This window comes from Drosophila obscura, unplaced genomic scaffold (genome assembly GCF_018151105.1).
Source record: "Drosophila obscura isolate BZ-5 IFL unplaced genomic scaffold, ASM1815110v1 contig_200, whole genome shotgun sequence".
Classification (NCBI taxonomy): Eukaryota; Metazoa; Arthropoda; class Insecta; order Diptera; family Drosophilidae; genus Drosophila; species Drosophila obscura.
The window spans coordinates 2,855,697-2,869,508 of NW_024542791.1; the positions used below are offsets into that span (position 1 = coordinate 2,855,697).

At 42.2% G+C, this 13,812-nt stretch overlaps 2 protein-coding genes across 2 annotated transcripts; both read left to right on the forward strand.

The window, feature by feature from the left end:
* Positions 1 to 1,776: 1,776 nt before the first annotated feature.
* Positions 1,777 to 2,510, forward strand: LOC111077144 (zinc finger protein 595-like). Its single transcript, XM_022371303.2, has 2 exons — positions 1,777 to 1,885; positions 1,939 to 2,510. Exon 2 carries the CDS (start codon positions 1,943 to 1,945, stop codon positions 2,453 to 2,455), a length of 513 nt encoding a protein of 170 aa, XP_022226995.2. The 5' UTR covers positions 1,777 to 1,885; positions 1,939 to 1,942; the 3' UTR covers positions 2,456 to 2,510.
* Positions 2,511 to 3,573: 1,063 nt separating this feature from the next.
* LOC111077960 (Golgi-associated plant pathogenesis-related protein 1) lies at positions 3,574 to 4,368 on the forward strand. Its single transcript, XM_022372484.2, has 3 exons — positions 3,574 to 3,855; positions 3,915 to 4,141; positions 4,204 to 4,368. Exons 1-3 carry the CDS (start codon positions 3,661 to 3,663, stop codon positions 4,295 to 4,297), a joined length of 516 nt encoding a protein of 171 aa, XP_022228176.1. The 5' UTR covers positions 3,574 to 3,660; the 3' UTR covers positions 4,298 to 4,368.
* Positions 4,369 to 13,812: the final 9,444 nt, after the last annotated feature.

The following is a 13,812-nucleotide window of genomic DNA, read 5'->3' on the forward strand; positions in this document are numbered from 1 at the left end:
TATGCGAGTAGCTGCACAGGGGTAGAGATATCTATTTCAGGCTATTCAGATATGTCCATTAGCAGCTGGAATAGGGAGAATTTTTTATCGAATAAACATGAAGAAAGAGGAATTTTACAGGATCTATCTTTGGGCTATCTAATTTGTATTACACGTATAGCACTGTGTTCTTTGAGCACCATTAATTTAATCTCATTCTTGGTTCATACTCACTCGGAAGTACCCTTGTTGGGGATGGCTATTTTCCGATAGAGAGAGCTTTAACGTAATTGTTTATAAAATATTTTAAAAGCATAGATTCCTGAACAAAATAAATAATAATTTACCTTATCTTCTCTTTTATGTTCTTAATTGTACTGTAGGAGTTATCTTAGGCTACAATTTTGTAAACAAAAATAAATAATAAATAATATTTTATTTTCTTCCATGCAAACCAACAGCGCTCTTTCCCTCTCTCCATGCACACAATTTTTTGTGCACTTTTTCCATTCGGTTTGCTTTAATTGAGGTGCTCTCGATTAATGCCAGAACACGGCCAATACCATTTCAGTGGCACTCGGTGTATCCCGAATATGAATCCACGCAGCTGAAGCTGAATGTGAATCCGTATGCCAATCCGGAACATGGATTGCCTGTGCAATCGAGCGCATCCGGCAGCAGATGTTGTGCGGTTGTGTCACTGCAACAAGCGCATGGAAATGTTTGTCCAGTGTGTGTTCGTTGGTGTATGGTATATGTATGTTGCAATGGATAATGCCCGCATACATTGCAGCGGATCGCCATGGACCCGTCACACGCCCAAACAATGCATAAATAAACGAAAACCAAATTTGCGAAATTAATTAAATCGACAGCAATGTAACGTGTGCGCTTTGGTTTAACGCTTTGACTGCGGCCAGTTTTACAATCCAAATAATACACCATGGATGCCTGCCACTCGGAACTGCACCGTACCACACGCGCATCACACACTTCACTTCACTACACTCCTGGGGCACCGCAAATGTGCATTGTGCGGATAGTTTAATGGGACTGTGAATCACAATCGAGGCAGCACCATGGAAACGACAAATGTTAGCAGGTTTAAAGCCGTTGACTCTGGACTCTGACTCTGAACGTGAGACACAGTACTTATAAATTAAAAGAGTGGCAGAGTGAGATTTGCTAGTCAGCGGGTTTTTGTTCACAAATTAATTCTGTTAAAAAGTCTTACTTTATACTCGTCACCCTCCAATGCCGTTGTCCTCCTTCCGCACGATGTTATGACAGATTTTTCAATTCATAGTACCTTATTGGATGTCGATCAGCTCTGGGCTGCAATTCCTTGCTCATTTCCGCCAGCTGTTGAGCATTGGAGTCGAGTGGATCATCATCGGAAGTGTTCATTTAAGCGTTTTCCAGTCACAGAATTTTGTTTACTCAAAAGCCACGTGGAACTTCTCGAATTCTAGAACTATCGAATTAATAACAAAGCTTGCAATTATTTTTCAAATGTGACCATCAAGCTTATCGGTACTATCAAGCATTTTGTGGCTTTCAACTAGGGCTGCAAAATCACACAGTGATGCATTTTGCTGTTTCAATTGCTCATCGTAACTATTCCACTTGTTTAAACAGTATCTTTTCCACCACGAAATTGTACAATTAATTATCTAATAGGCTTTTTTAAATGCTTTTTAAGTGCGCTTTATTAATTGTCTAGACTTCTAGACTCCAAACTATTGCAAAATTCAAAAACCATCGATATTACCTATCGTTCCAGCGACGGTCTTGCAGCCCTACTTTCAATATGGCGTTCATTTCACATTTTGTTCTCTGCTGAATATTTAATTTAAACGAAACTTGGAGCCGCCGCTCGATTTGGTTGTTTGTGAATTGTTTCCAAGTGCGTGTGTTTCCATAGTTGTATTCCTTACATTAAATCTTATTCATTTACAGAACAATGGAGGAAACATGCAGAGTTTGCATGGCAAAGTCCGGAGCATTCACAAACACATTCGACGAGGGGCAGAACAGGGAAACTTGCAGTGCTGACATGATAGCTCAGGTTATCGGGTACGTGGTGGGGCGAGGCGATTCGCTGCCAGAACACATCTGCCCACCTTGCCTGGAGGATGCAGAGAGTGCGTTCAACCTGATGGAGGAGGAGGCGGATAAAGAGGAAGATCCAGCGAATGTTCGTAGTCTCGAACACGAACGACCGTACAAGTGTTCTGGCTGCTCGAAGTCTTTTTCCCATAGAAGATCTCTCGGGCGTCACTTCCGGACGCACACAGGGGAGCGACCCTACCCATGCACCCAGTGCTCGTCTTCGTTTTACCGAAATTCCGATCTCAAGGTGCACACTCGTGTACACACGGGAGAGCGACCGTTTAAATGCGATCAGTGTGAAATGAAGTTTAGTCAATCCGGAAATCTTCGGAGACACAAATTCCGTGCTCACGCGGAAGAATGATCCAACGAATGAAATTTTTCAATATGAAATAAAGTTCAATGAAGTTCCCGTACACACGGAAGCTTATTTAAATCAGTTAGTCGGAGCTGAATACATAGTCCATGTATATCGTTTAATTTAGTATCTGCTTAGTATCTGCTAGTTAGTAGATACGAGTATATGGGCCTTGGCCTTTATGCACAGTGCTGATAATTTCAAAGAGTCGAGTCGAGTTGGCTTAATCCCTGGCAGGACATCAGTGCCATTGATTTGCATTTGCACAACTCATTAAGGATTCACACTTGCCCCCACGCCCACCCACTGAGTACACACTCACGACACACCACACACCCATACACCCAACACACACACACACACAAACACATACGTACATCAATAATCGAATGTTCGGTGTGTTTCGACATCGATAAGCGAAAGGCTGCGGACGGAAGACAAGCAGCCGCCATGTCTGTTCCTGTTCCTGCTGGTGCTGCTGCTGCTGCTGCTGATTCTGCTTCTGCTTCGGCTCCTGTCTGACAAATTCTACTTGACTCAATCGGCAATTAATGCCACTCAGATGTGTCTAGGCGTGGGCTTTCATGATTTAAGATATGGCAACATATGGCAAAGAATCGCTCGCTCATTAATAATCAGGCCAATCGTTCATACATCACTCATACGTCATGTTGGCTCAGCCATTCATCAAAGACAAACGAACCGAATGTCTTGTCTTTTGGAGCCGCGCGCCCTGTGTGTGTGACGGCGGCCCTACTGACAGCCTGTCTAATCTATGTCTATGGGCGGGTACATCCATCCACATTCCCCTACCAAGTCGCTCCCTTGTTTGCGGTATCAATCACAATGTTAATCTGGATGTTATGTGGAATTAGGTGGGTGGGATTGAAAGGGTTCAGACATAGACACTTACCACCCACACACCATCCCCCATCCGTCTGACTGATAGCCCAAGTATTTAGTAGCGAAATCCGAGTAAGTATCAGGGAGTTAAGGAATGGATATGTTACCCTTTTGCACACTGGCATAGCCAAGAAATATCCCATTAATTTCGGTAATGAATAGAAAAAGTCTAGGCAAAGTACAACCTAATTTTCCAACAGAGAAACATCAGAGAAACATCAGAGAAAATTGCGTTAAATGTCACTGAATTGTAGTTGATTTTGTCCTGGGTGCTCCCCCCACACAAAAAACATCAAAATTTAAACTCCATGTCCAAGAAACCAGCGCCCATACCAAAAACGCAGCCGCGTGCACCGGGTCCCCGCGGACAGGATACGAAGGCCAACAATGATCTATTCCTGAAGGAGGTCTTCACTGCCACAAACAAATGTCGGGGCCTGCACGGCTGCCCGGCGCTGACGATCAACAATGATCTCAACAAAATTGCCCAGGAGTGGGCCAATGTATGTACAGTGTACTACAGTCCTGTCAGAAGTGCACTCCTAATTCTCTTCGCACCCAGCACCTGCGCGACAAGAATGTCATGGAACATCGACCCAATCCCAAGTATGGGGAAAACATATTCCTTTCGGGCGGCATGGATGTGACGGGTGATCTGCCCGTGGATATGTGGTATCGGGAGATCAATGCCTATAACTTTGATAAGGCAGAGTTTACGCCCACCTCGGGCCATTTCACGCAGCTCATTTGGAAGAGCTGCAAGGAGATGGGCTCGGGTGTGGCCCGCAAGTGAGTTGCAGTCGATGAAGTGGCCTTTTTCCCTCTGACTTAAATGTTGTTTCCTTCCCCAGAGCGGACAGGACTTGGGTGGTTTGCAATTACAATCCACCTGGCAATGTTGTGGGTCAATTCAGGGATAATGTGCCCAGAAAGCAAAAGGAATAAAGCGGAGTTAAACTTTGGTTGTAAATGGTAAAGAAATTAAGAAATATAAATCCAGGACACTATAAAATTGACCAGAGCAATGGTTTTTGTGTTGTGGATTTATTCGAGTACTGAGAACATTCAGAATATTCTCTTCTCAGGGAAAAGGTACACCAGTAAGAGCTGCTGGCACTTTTGGACCACAGACTGCTTTTTATTCAGAGCTCAACCTACGCAGATGTGATGCCCACTTAATTTCTAGAACTGTGATGTATATCTTCTTGGGTAGCGGCACTTACCTCCGATCTCTTGTGATAGTTGCTGCTGCTGTGGACAATGCCCGGATTTAGTTTCATTCTCCATTTTATTTTATATAGTATATTTTTTAGAATTTTTTCTAGGAATTTTCATGTCAGCTGCGGCACAATTTTATAAAATTTCCCCCTCTTCACTCTCTTTTACATTCCTGTCTACGCGTATTTATTTCACTCTGCTCTGTTATTTTGTAATTTTTGCGCTATTCTTTTCCTTCGTTTTTTGTTGAGAATTTCATGTCACACATCATTAATTTGAAATTTTTGTCATAAATATCCTGCGAGGCGGACAGCGAACATGGCACTGGCAGCGGTTGTTGTTGGTACACGGCGGTGTCAAGGCTAAAAATTATGGTAACAGCAGGTTCGAACACCCCACCCACCCACTGACATCTCAACCGTTGATGGACTGTCTGTCAGCTGTGCATGGAAATTAAAAGGCAACACATTTTTTTCCCATTCGCAATGCTCCATTAAGGGGAAGCGGATTTTATTGATGGTGATTTAAATTTGCTATTTAATTGCCATTTTTATTTTGGTATTTATTAGTTTTTGATTTGTTAAACTAGCAGCTAAGTACCGTGCAAAGACACAGATTACTCTGTTCGTTTATGGATAGAAATAAATATTAAATCAAGTGTATATATTGTTTGTATCTGCTTCAAAGAAAACTTCTTCATCTACAATTTAAATCAATTGGTTATTCGCGATGGAAAAAGCATTGAATTGATCTCTCTCCCTTCAGCTGTGCGCTGTCCCTGTGCCCCTTGACAATTCCCATTAAAACTTCAGGCAACTTCTGATGCATCCGTAACTTTGACTGTGAAAATCTCCGCTTAATCTGGTTAATTCCCGTACCCTGATTCGCACCATATTAAAGTTTTCGCATTGGCATCAGACACCCCAGCCCAGCCTGGCAGTAAGCGATAACTTTAAGCCGCCGTTGCCGTAGTCGTAGCCGTAACCGTTAACCCAATAAACCACTTTTAGGAGCGACAGCGGAAGGGTAAACGACTGTTCCCCGTTCCCATTGGCTTCAGTTTCACACCGTCAACAAGTGACTGGAAAACCAGCGCAAATACCCATGGATGCATACACTCGCACACTCACTAATACTCTCGCACACACTCGCAATGTTGGTGCCTGGTCAAAGTTGGCTGGCATCAGGCCACTGGAATTTCTGTTGGCTACATCACCTTCGCACACACAACAACAAAAGCATGTGAAAACATTCAAGGAGTGAAAAATGCCAGCGTGCGAAAAGCTCAGACCGTCAGCAAACAAAACAAAAAACAGACAAAAATAAGCGTGAAAAAATATGAATAAACATATAGTTAAGGCAGCAAAAACAACACCAAGAAGTGATCAAAAGGGTCGCGACAACAAAACGTAGACAATGAATTTTTAAAGAGAATTTTCACGGATTTTTCTTCAAGTTAAATAACGCGCAAGTTGGGTTGCTCGGGTCAGATTTTTGGCGATGAACGCAACCTTGACACTCACAGCTGCCCATGAAGCGAGTCCCTCTTGTATACTCCCTGGGACATGGCCAAACAGAAATTAATTTCATAAAGTGGCGGCGAACAGTGTGTCCCAAAGGTATTACGAAAGGTCGAATACAGATATTTTTAGACGAATAATAAATGGGTCTATATTTGTTCTATAAATGAGTTGGTATTTTCGTTGTTAGAATCAAGAAAGAAAACTTTTTTGGAGCAGAGCAGAATATCAAACTGGACTAACCTTTTGCAATGATTTAAGTGACATTTGTATAGAAATATAATGCTTATGGAAGTAAGATATCAATATGACATAAACTTTATATGCTGCACAGTTTTTTATGACCAGTCAAGATTTCATCTTATGCTAGCTGAAAGATAAGCCACCATTCTGAGCATTTTAAATTGTAAAGTTTCTGTATGCAAAATGGGATAATTGGGAAATAAATTCAATGCATTTATAAACCTCAAACGAATGGATGTTCCATTGAAGACTTCTTTGTTTCCGCTGCTGCCTGCTGCCGGCTGCTGCTTCTGCTTGCTGCCTGCTGTGACAGCGTTCATTGTTCCACTTTGCACCTTGTTGAACGGAACGGTTAAATGCATTCAGCTGTCAAAAACCGCATACAAAAGTTCAATTTAATTACCACAAAGACAGCGTGGCAAGCATCAGAAAGATGCAATGCCATGCCACACAGAACTCTCCAGCTTCGACTCCAACTACAGGTTCCAACTCCAATGAATCGTCCCCGACTGCCAATGAGTTTTACAATGTAATTAAGCTGACTGAAAACTTTTATTTTTTTTGCATTCCTTTGCAGGGGCCAACGAGGTCACCAGCCAGTGGGCGGGCCAAAGTGCGTAAAGGGCGGGCAGGCAGGAGGAAGCCAAAAAGTCGAATGGCAGAAGGAAACGGAAAGGAATTTTTCCCGCTCGCTCGCTTTTGTTTTTTTTCCTCAATGAAAGCTTTCTTCGTTATGCATTGTAATTTGCGTGTAATTTTGAAGGCGTTGGGAAAAACGTGAAAATGCTTCTGCATCATGAGAGCAGCAGCAGCAGCAGCAACAACAAGAGTAATAATTGCAACTGCAACAACAAAAATAAATGGGTAGGGAAGCCACCGAAGCTGGAGATACTCTTGGGCATACAGAGCTGCCAGGATAGCTGAAGGATGTATTTGTTAAAATTGCCCTGAAATGTGTAGCAAACATGGCAGGTACATAATATAGTAGGGATATGATCTTTAGGGTTACGACTCTTACAGAAAGATATTTGTATACTTTTGAGCTGGAAATTCGACTATTGCCTAGGTGTCTGATGCTCATATGTGGATACATGGATACTTTACTGAACTGCAAATTGCTACCTTTTCTCATTTTGCTCGCAACATCCTTTCTATGTTCAAAAATCATCATACCCTCTGCAAGGGGGCCACAACAAACACCAACAACGTTGCTTGGCAGATGCTTTAAGGCAAAAGTCTCATTTATTTTAATGTGTCGACGCTGACGACGTGCAAATGTCTGCCAGCTTTCGCAGCAGCAGGTTTTCCCTTCAGTTCTCCCTTCAGTTTTCATAGCGGGCTTTCCACCATGTTCAAATTGCTTGCAGATGCAACTGCAATTGTTTGTCTGTAGCTGCGTGTGTTCTGTAGCTGTGTATGAGTGTCTGCGTGTGTCCTGTATCTGTGTTTGTGTGTGTGTGTTTTTTGTGCGTGTATGCGTTGTAATTATTAAGCTGACATTGCAGCTGCTGCTCTGCTTCTCGGCTACCGCTGCGCGGCTGATAGTCCCGTTGATTTTGCGCAGGGATGCATAACCGATTAAGAAACGGTACTACGGTTGTAAAAAAGTGAAATGAATAAGCTTAGCCCCATGATGTTAAACCATGAAATATTTTTTAATTTACAAGAGAAATTTCATGTAACAAAAACCGCTAAATAAGCTTCTGCAGAAAATTAGTTTCGACAGCTACATAAGTAGATTTTTGTTTTCCTTTGGATTTCATAAAACTATAATATTTTCCACACTTTAAAGAAAATACTTTCACTTTGAATAAACACAACAAAAGCTGATTTTGTACCTTCTGCCGCTTAATTATTGAATGCCAGCCCATCCCTGGCTTTCCAGTCATTTGCACTGTCATTTTGTGTGGGTCAAACCCCCCCTCCATGCGGCAGACAGCGGCCATAACAATGCCAATTTTAATGGTCATTACAATAAAGCTCATAACCATAAAAAAAATGCACAAGCGCCCAGTGACATCGAAAACGCGAATAATGGCGCGTAGGCGAGGCGCCAACAGGGAGAGGGGAGCCAACACAACGCCGGTGGGGAGGGGAGGGGATGAGACGATGTGGAATCATGAGCATTTATTGGGCTTATGGGTCGTATTAATAATATTCATTCTGTGTGGCTCGGCACGCGCTCCCCAGATCCTAGAATAAAATGCAAATGAATTAAATTTCAATTTTACAAAACAAGGCGGGAGGAGCGAAAAAATATAAACATTTATAGGTTAACGAAACAATTTGTATACATATTTGTTGTAGTTTTTTGTGGGGTCAAGTGGCCAATATATGTCACCAATTTTTTGAGAAGTTAATTGCCTTTGGATTTATGGTACAAATGTTGTTTGGCGGGCACTGTTGAAGTGGGATCTTTTTTGGGTCTTTGTTTATTTAAGTGCAGTTAAATAAATAAAAACAAAAATTAAATTTAGCAGAGCGTTAAGGTAATCCATGCTTGAGCACATTTACATTAACATAGATTTCAGGAATATTGACTACATTGCCCGAGGCCACAATTCCCACAATTTAGCCGCTAGACAACAAGGGATCCCCCGAGAGGTATACGGACCGATGTCTGGAGTAGCTGCACGTTTTACGCACCAGAATGTCCTTTTATCCGATACAGAAAGTAGCACTTTCAGTTTTCTCCAGCCAATAACTGAGGCAGGGGTTTCCTCAGACAGTTTCCTCACAGTGCTCCCAGCCGAGAGAGAAGAGCTCAGCAGTATGAGGGCGAAATCTTAAAGCGTTCAGCCGAAATCTGTGTACTTGCCATTGTTTTTCACCACAGATCCCACTCTTACGGAAAGATTCTTAAGCATAGGATTAGCGGCAGTCAGAATGATCTCCTGGCTATAGATGGCAACAGTATTTTCCATTAACCTGAACGGAGGCTTGATAGGGCATATTGTAAGACTGTCCGCAATGAGATCAACCAGCTCCGAAAACAAACCAAAAGCCGACGAAGTAGCCGCCTGGAGTGGAAAATATTTGCAGATGAGCATACCGATTGATTTGTTGTGTGTTACTATTTTAACTGTGAAAGTTTTCAACTTATTTACATGCTAAATGTGAATGTTTTTGTGCTTCTCTGGCACATAGCTTTGAGAATAATGGGATGTTTTAAAATTTGTTACTTAAAGGCCGACTTATCGGCCTTAAAGTTAACTATTACGAGTATTCTTTTAACTTTTTACTCGCCTTCCTTTTGGGTAAGTACATTGAGTCACAGTGTCTTGCATCTTGAGAGGAATTCCATGCTCAGAATCTCCTCCATAAAAAAACAAAGACAGTCGAGTCGAGTCGCGTACATCATTCACCGTCATAATTACTTAAGGGTCCCTCCCTGGAAGCCACCACAGTAATTATGAATATCACGCATACGCAGTGAAGGCCAAGCCACCATAAAAGGCCAAATAAATTATTCACAAAAGTAGCCACGAAAAGTTTATCTTCAGTTTCCATTTGGTTGTTGATTTTTCATAGAAGAATTATTGCCCACGCCGCGGGTGGTGGGAGAGTCCAACTAAATGGCTTCCTGTGGGTGCAGCGGCTCCGCATCCGCCTCAGCAGTCTACACCCACCGTTTCGGGACCTGCTGTGCAAGACATATAAATATATATTGCAAATTGTAATTTAAAACATTTTGGAGCGCAGCCAAGTAATAATTTGTGCCATGGCTGCGCTTCTACGGCTGCATCTTGTCCGTGGTAACGGATTCCGTATCCCGTATTCCGTATTTTGAATTGTGAAATGGCGGAATTGATGCGCTCGACTGCACTGAGCCCTGGGACTAGGGCTCATCCGGCAGGACAAGCGAAGGGGGAGCAGCACTGGCAAGGGCACAAACGAACCGTGGCAGAAGCCAAAGCCCTGGCATTGTTATCGTATCCGGTTTCTTTTCCTTCTCCTTTTTTTCGTTTTCGTTTTCCATTTTCAATTTTTTTCCATCTATTTTCGCTTTTTTTATTTTCCATTTGGTGGCATATCAATGCGACTCCTTGAGAATAGCATTTTATTGCTTCAAACAACATGGAAAGTCAAGTGTTGCAGTCTAGCGCAATTATTCTGGCCTCCGATCTGATCTGCTGCTTCTGCTGCTTCGGGGCTACTGCGGGTATTTTTTTGTTCCCCCCCCCTCTTGGCTTCGGCGCAATAAATTCTATTAAAATGCAATTTGAAGGCTCTGTGATTTTAAATAATGCCAAGCGGCAGCAGCAGCGGGCAGGAGCCCTCGGGTTAATGCAGGCAGCAGCAGCATCCAATTCTCCTTTTGTTATCCTTGGAGTGGAGCTTGGCAATCGCTTGGGTTTCCCTTTTACCCTAGATTGAGATTTATGCAATCTCCCTGCCCTGCCCTGCCCAGCTCTGCTCTGCTGTTGTTTGTCTGCCGGATATTCGAAGTATTTATGGTTGGCCCCCGAGGGTCCTTAGCTAATTGGGTTGTCAATTTCAACGGAAAGTTGTTTGGGGCCGCTAAGTCCCATCCTCTGGAATAAGGAGAAGTTTGTGTAACGTAATCCATATACTCGTATGAAGCCAAAGAGAAAACCGCAGTGAAAATTTGGCCAAAAGAAATGGCAATTTAATTAATGCTGGAGTGGTGAGTGGGGATAGGGCAGTGTGGAGTGGGTTGGACGAGTGAGCGAAAAAGGCAGCGAAAGATTAAAATAGTTGAAATGTCATTAGCACCAAAGGGCCGTAGGAGCAGCAGGCACTGGGCCAAAGGATCATCCGGGGAAACGAAGAGCGGAAGAGAGAGAGAGAGAGCAGAATGGTCATCGTGTTGACCACACAATTGTGTGGTCACGTGATGACTTTTTGGCGCTGCTCTTGTGGTCATAATTTCACAGCCACAAAAAGAGGAATAGCACGAACCCAAACGGAAGAAGGCAATTCAAGGAAACTGCGAGTGCTGCTCGCAGATATGCAACGCCATGACTCCACTCCTCCAGGGACTATCTCTGTGCTTTTTGTTTGCTCTTTAAGTTCCTGTTAAAAATTCATTAGGAGTTTTTAATTAAAATTCCCTCTGTGCACCGACAAAGGCGCCATTTCAACACTTAGCGTTCGCTCACATCGCCAATGTCTCACAAAAGAAGTTTCTGCAGAAAAATAAACTAAAAAAAAACAAAGGAGACTGCCTTTGTGCACAGAAGTTTTTTTCGGTGAGGCATTGCCCTTTTCCGACTCATAATTCTAATAGCCAAAAGAAAAACAGGGAACATAAAGAAAAAGGAGAAAAGAAATGAAATTAAATGATAATTTAAGTGACCGAAAATTTATATGCCCTTTCAGTGCTCATCTTTGTTATGATAGATCTACAATATGGAGAATATTTTCAACCGAATTGAAGTAGAAGTTATTGAAATGATCCAGGTAGCAGCGCTGTTGGAACCCTAGGTTAACAGCCTGTTAGCGGTATCCGTTAACAGCCAGTGACAGCTCCTGGTTACAGCTCACTGTAAATATTTTTTTGCGAGTATAAATATGATTCCAACGTTGGCAAACATACACCAAAATTATAACTTCTGGAAGTGCACACAATAAGAGAGAAACCCACGACGACAGCCTCCATATGTGACCGCCAGGCCAGTCCTGTGGAGGCGATGGTGCCGCTGGCACTTTACATGCATGACTACGTGTCCTTTTAATATCCTGAAACTGGCGGCGCTTCAAAACTTCCGCTGGCAAATAAATAAAAATGTCACGAAATATATGTACTCGCACTCACACTCGTGCACCACATGAAATATATATTTATGTGGTAATACAAACATGTTTGTGGAAGTTTTTGTGTATTTTTAATACGCATAACAAACCATAATTTGTTGGATTTTTTGTTTAGTTCATTGTACAATTGTTTCAATTGTTTAACTATTGAAATTTAATATGACTAATTGGATATGTTTTGAGTGCACTTGTGTTTGTTTCTTTTCTTTGTGCTGGATTTCAAGTGTTTCACAAAAATGGAAATTTAAATTGAATAGAAAAACCTCCATTATCCGGGAAACAGTTTAAATAGTATTTTAAAATTTAACAAACATTTAATGCTACATAAATTATTTAAATGAAATTTTCTTGTTTAAGTTAGCAGTAAAATTGTTAAAAATTAATTAAAAATACTTGACAGAAAATATCTAGATGAAATTTGGGCATAACTTATGATGGACGAGTATCGCAAATTGGATTATATCAACTACCTTAAAACTAATTTACTAATATATCATTAAAAATCACCCAATCACCTGTCTCATTGTCATCAATCATATGACTCTATCAATTAACAATCACCAAACAAATATTTACATATTTTGTAACTTTCGTAGAACTAAAATGTCGAAAATTAAACAAAATGTTAGTTAATTCCCCAGCGGACTGGACGCAACGCGTCATTTCACACATTATTGTGACATTGTGGCCTCGATTCTTGTTGGTCTGGACCTGGGCATTCTCGTATCTATGTATAATGCGATGCTATAATCATAATTAGTTTTGCATAATTTGACCCACCAGTGTTTCTGCTGACTATGGCATTCCAGTGCGTGCCCGTCGATGGGGTCCATGGGTCCCCCAACAATATTCAATTACAAACATTGCTGAATGTTCTTCCTAAACATTTCGAGTGTCTGGCTGGAAATTAATTTGTTTGTGTAACCGGGCAAACTAACACTACTATTCCTCATTTCTCAGTCCTCAGTCCAGATCCACAATGGGCACAAGGGGTGGGGTGGTGCTGGATGCTGGATGGGAAGCAGGAGGTGTGCAAACAAATTGCGTACGTGTACGGGTACGACGAGGTCCTTTTGGTCCTTTGGTAATTGTAATGCGAGCAAATAAACGAGCGAGTCCAACACACGAATATTCATACAACAATGGAACAAACAGCAGCTGAATGAGGAGAGGAGACGCAGGCAGCCAGCACCCACCAAGGACATGGCCAAACACAGATGTGGATGTGAATGTAGCTGTGAGTGCAGATGCAGATGGAGATGGAGTGAAAGGCAAATGCCAGAACAGGACACGACAAATGCCTGATGTGTGGGTGGGTTGCCCCACCCCCTTGTTATGCCCACCCCCTTTTATATATCCAGCGAACAGCAACAATTTTTTAATTTCAATTCTACTTTTATTTTTTTACGAGTATATACGAGCAGGGGTATTTTTCGGTTGCCGACTGAAACAAGTTGTGTAACAAATTTGAATTTATGTCCTGCCAACACCTGCAATATTCTGCTGCTGCTGCTGTGGTCAGCCCCTGTTTTGTGTGGTGTTCCCTTTTCAGTAACAACTCCTGTGCTCGCTCCCCAAGTCCCCCAAAGCGTCGATCGTTGTCTAAAGTTTCGCAACGAGATTGTAGAGCATTAGCTACATATGACATTTTAAAGTGTTGGCCAGACTGGGAGCTGGTCGCTGGCTGTTGCCGGGGGAATT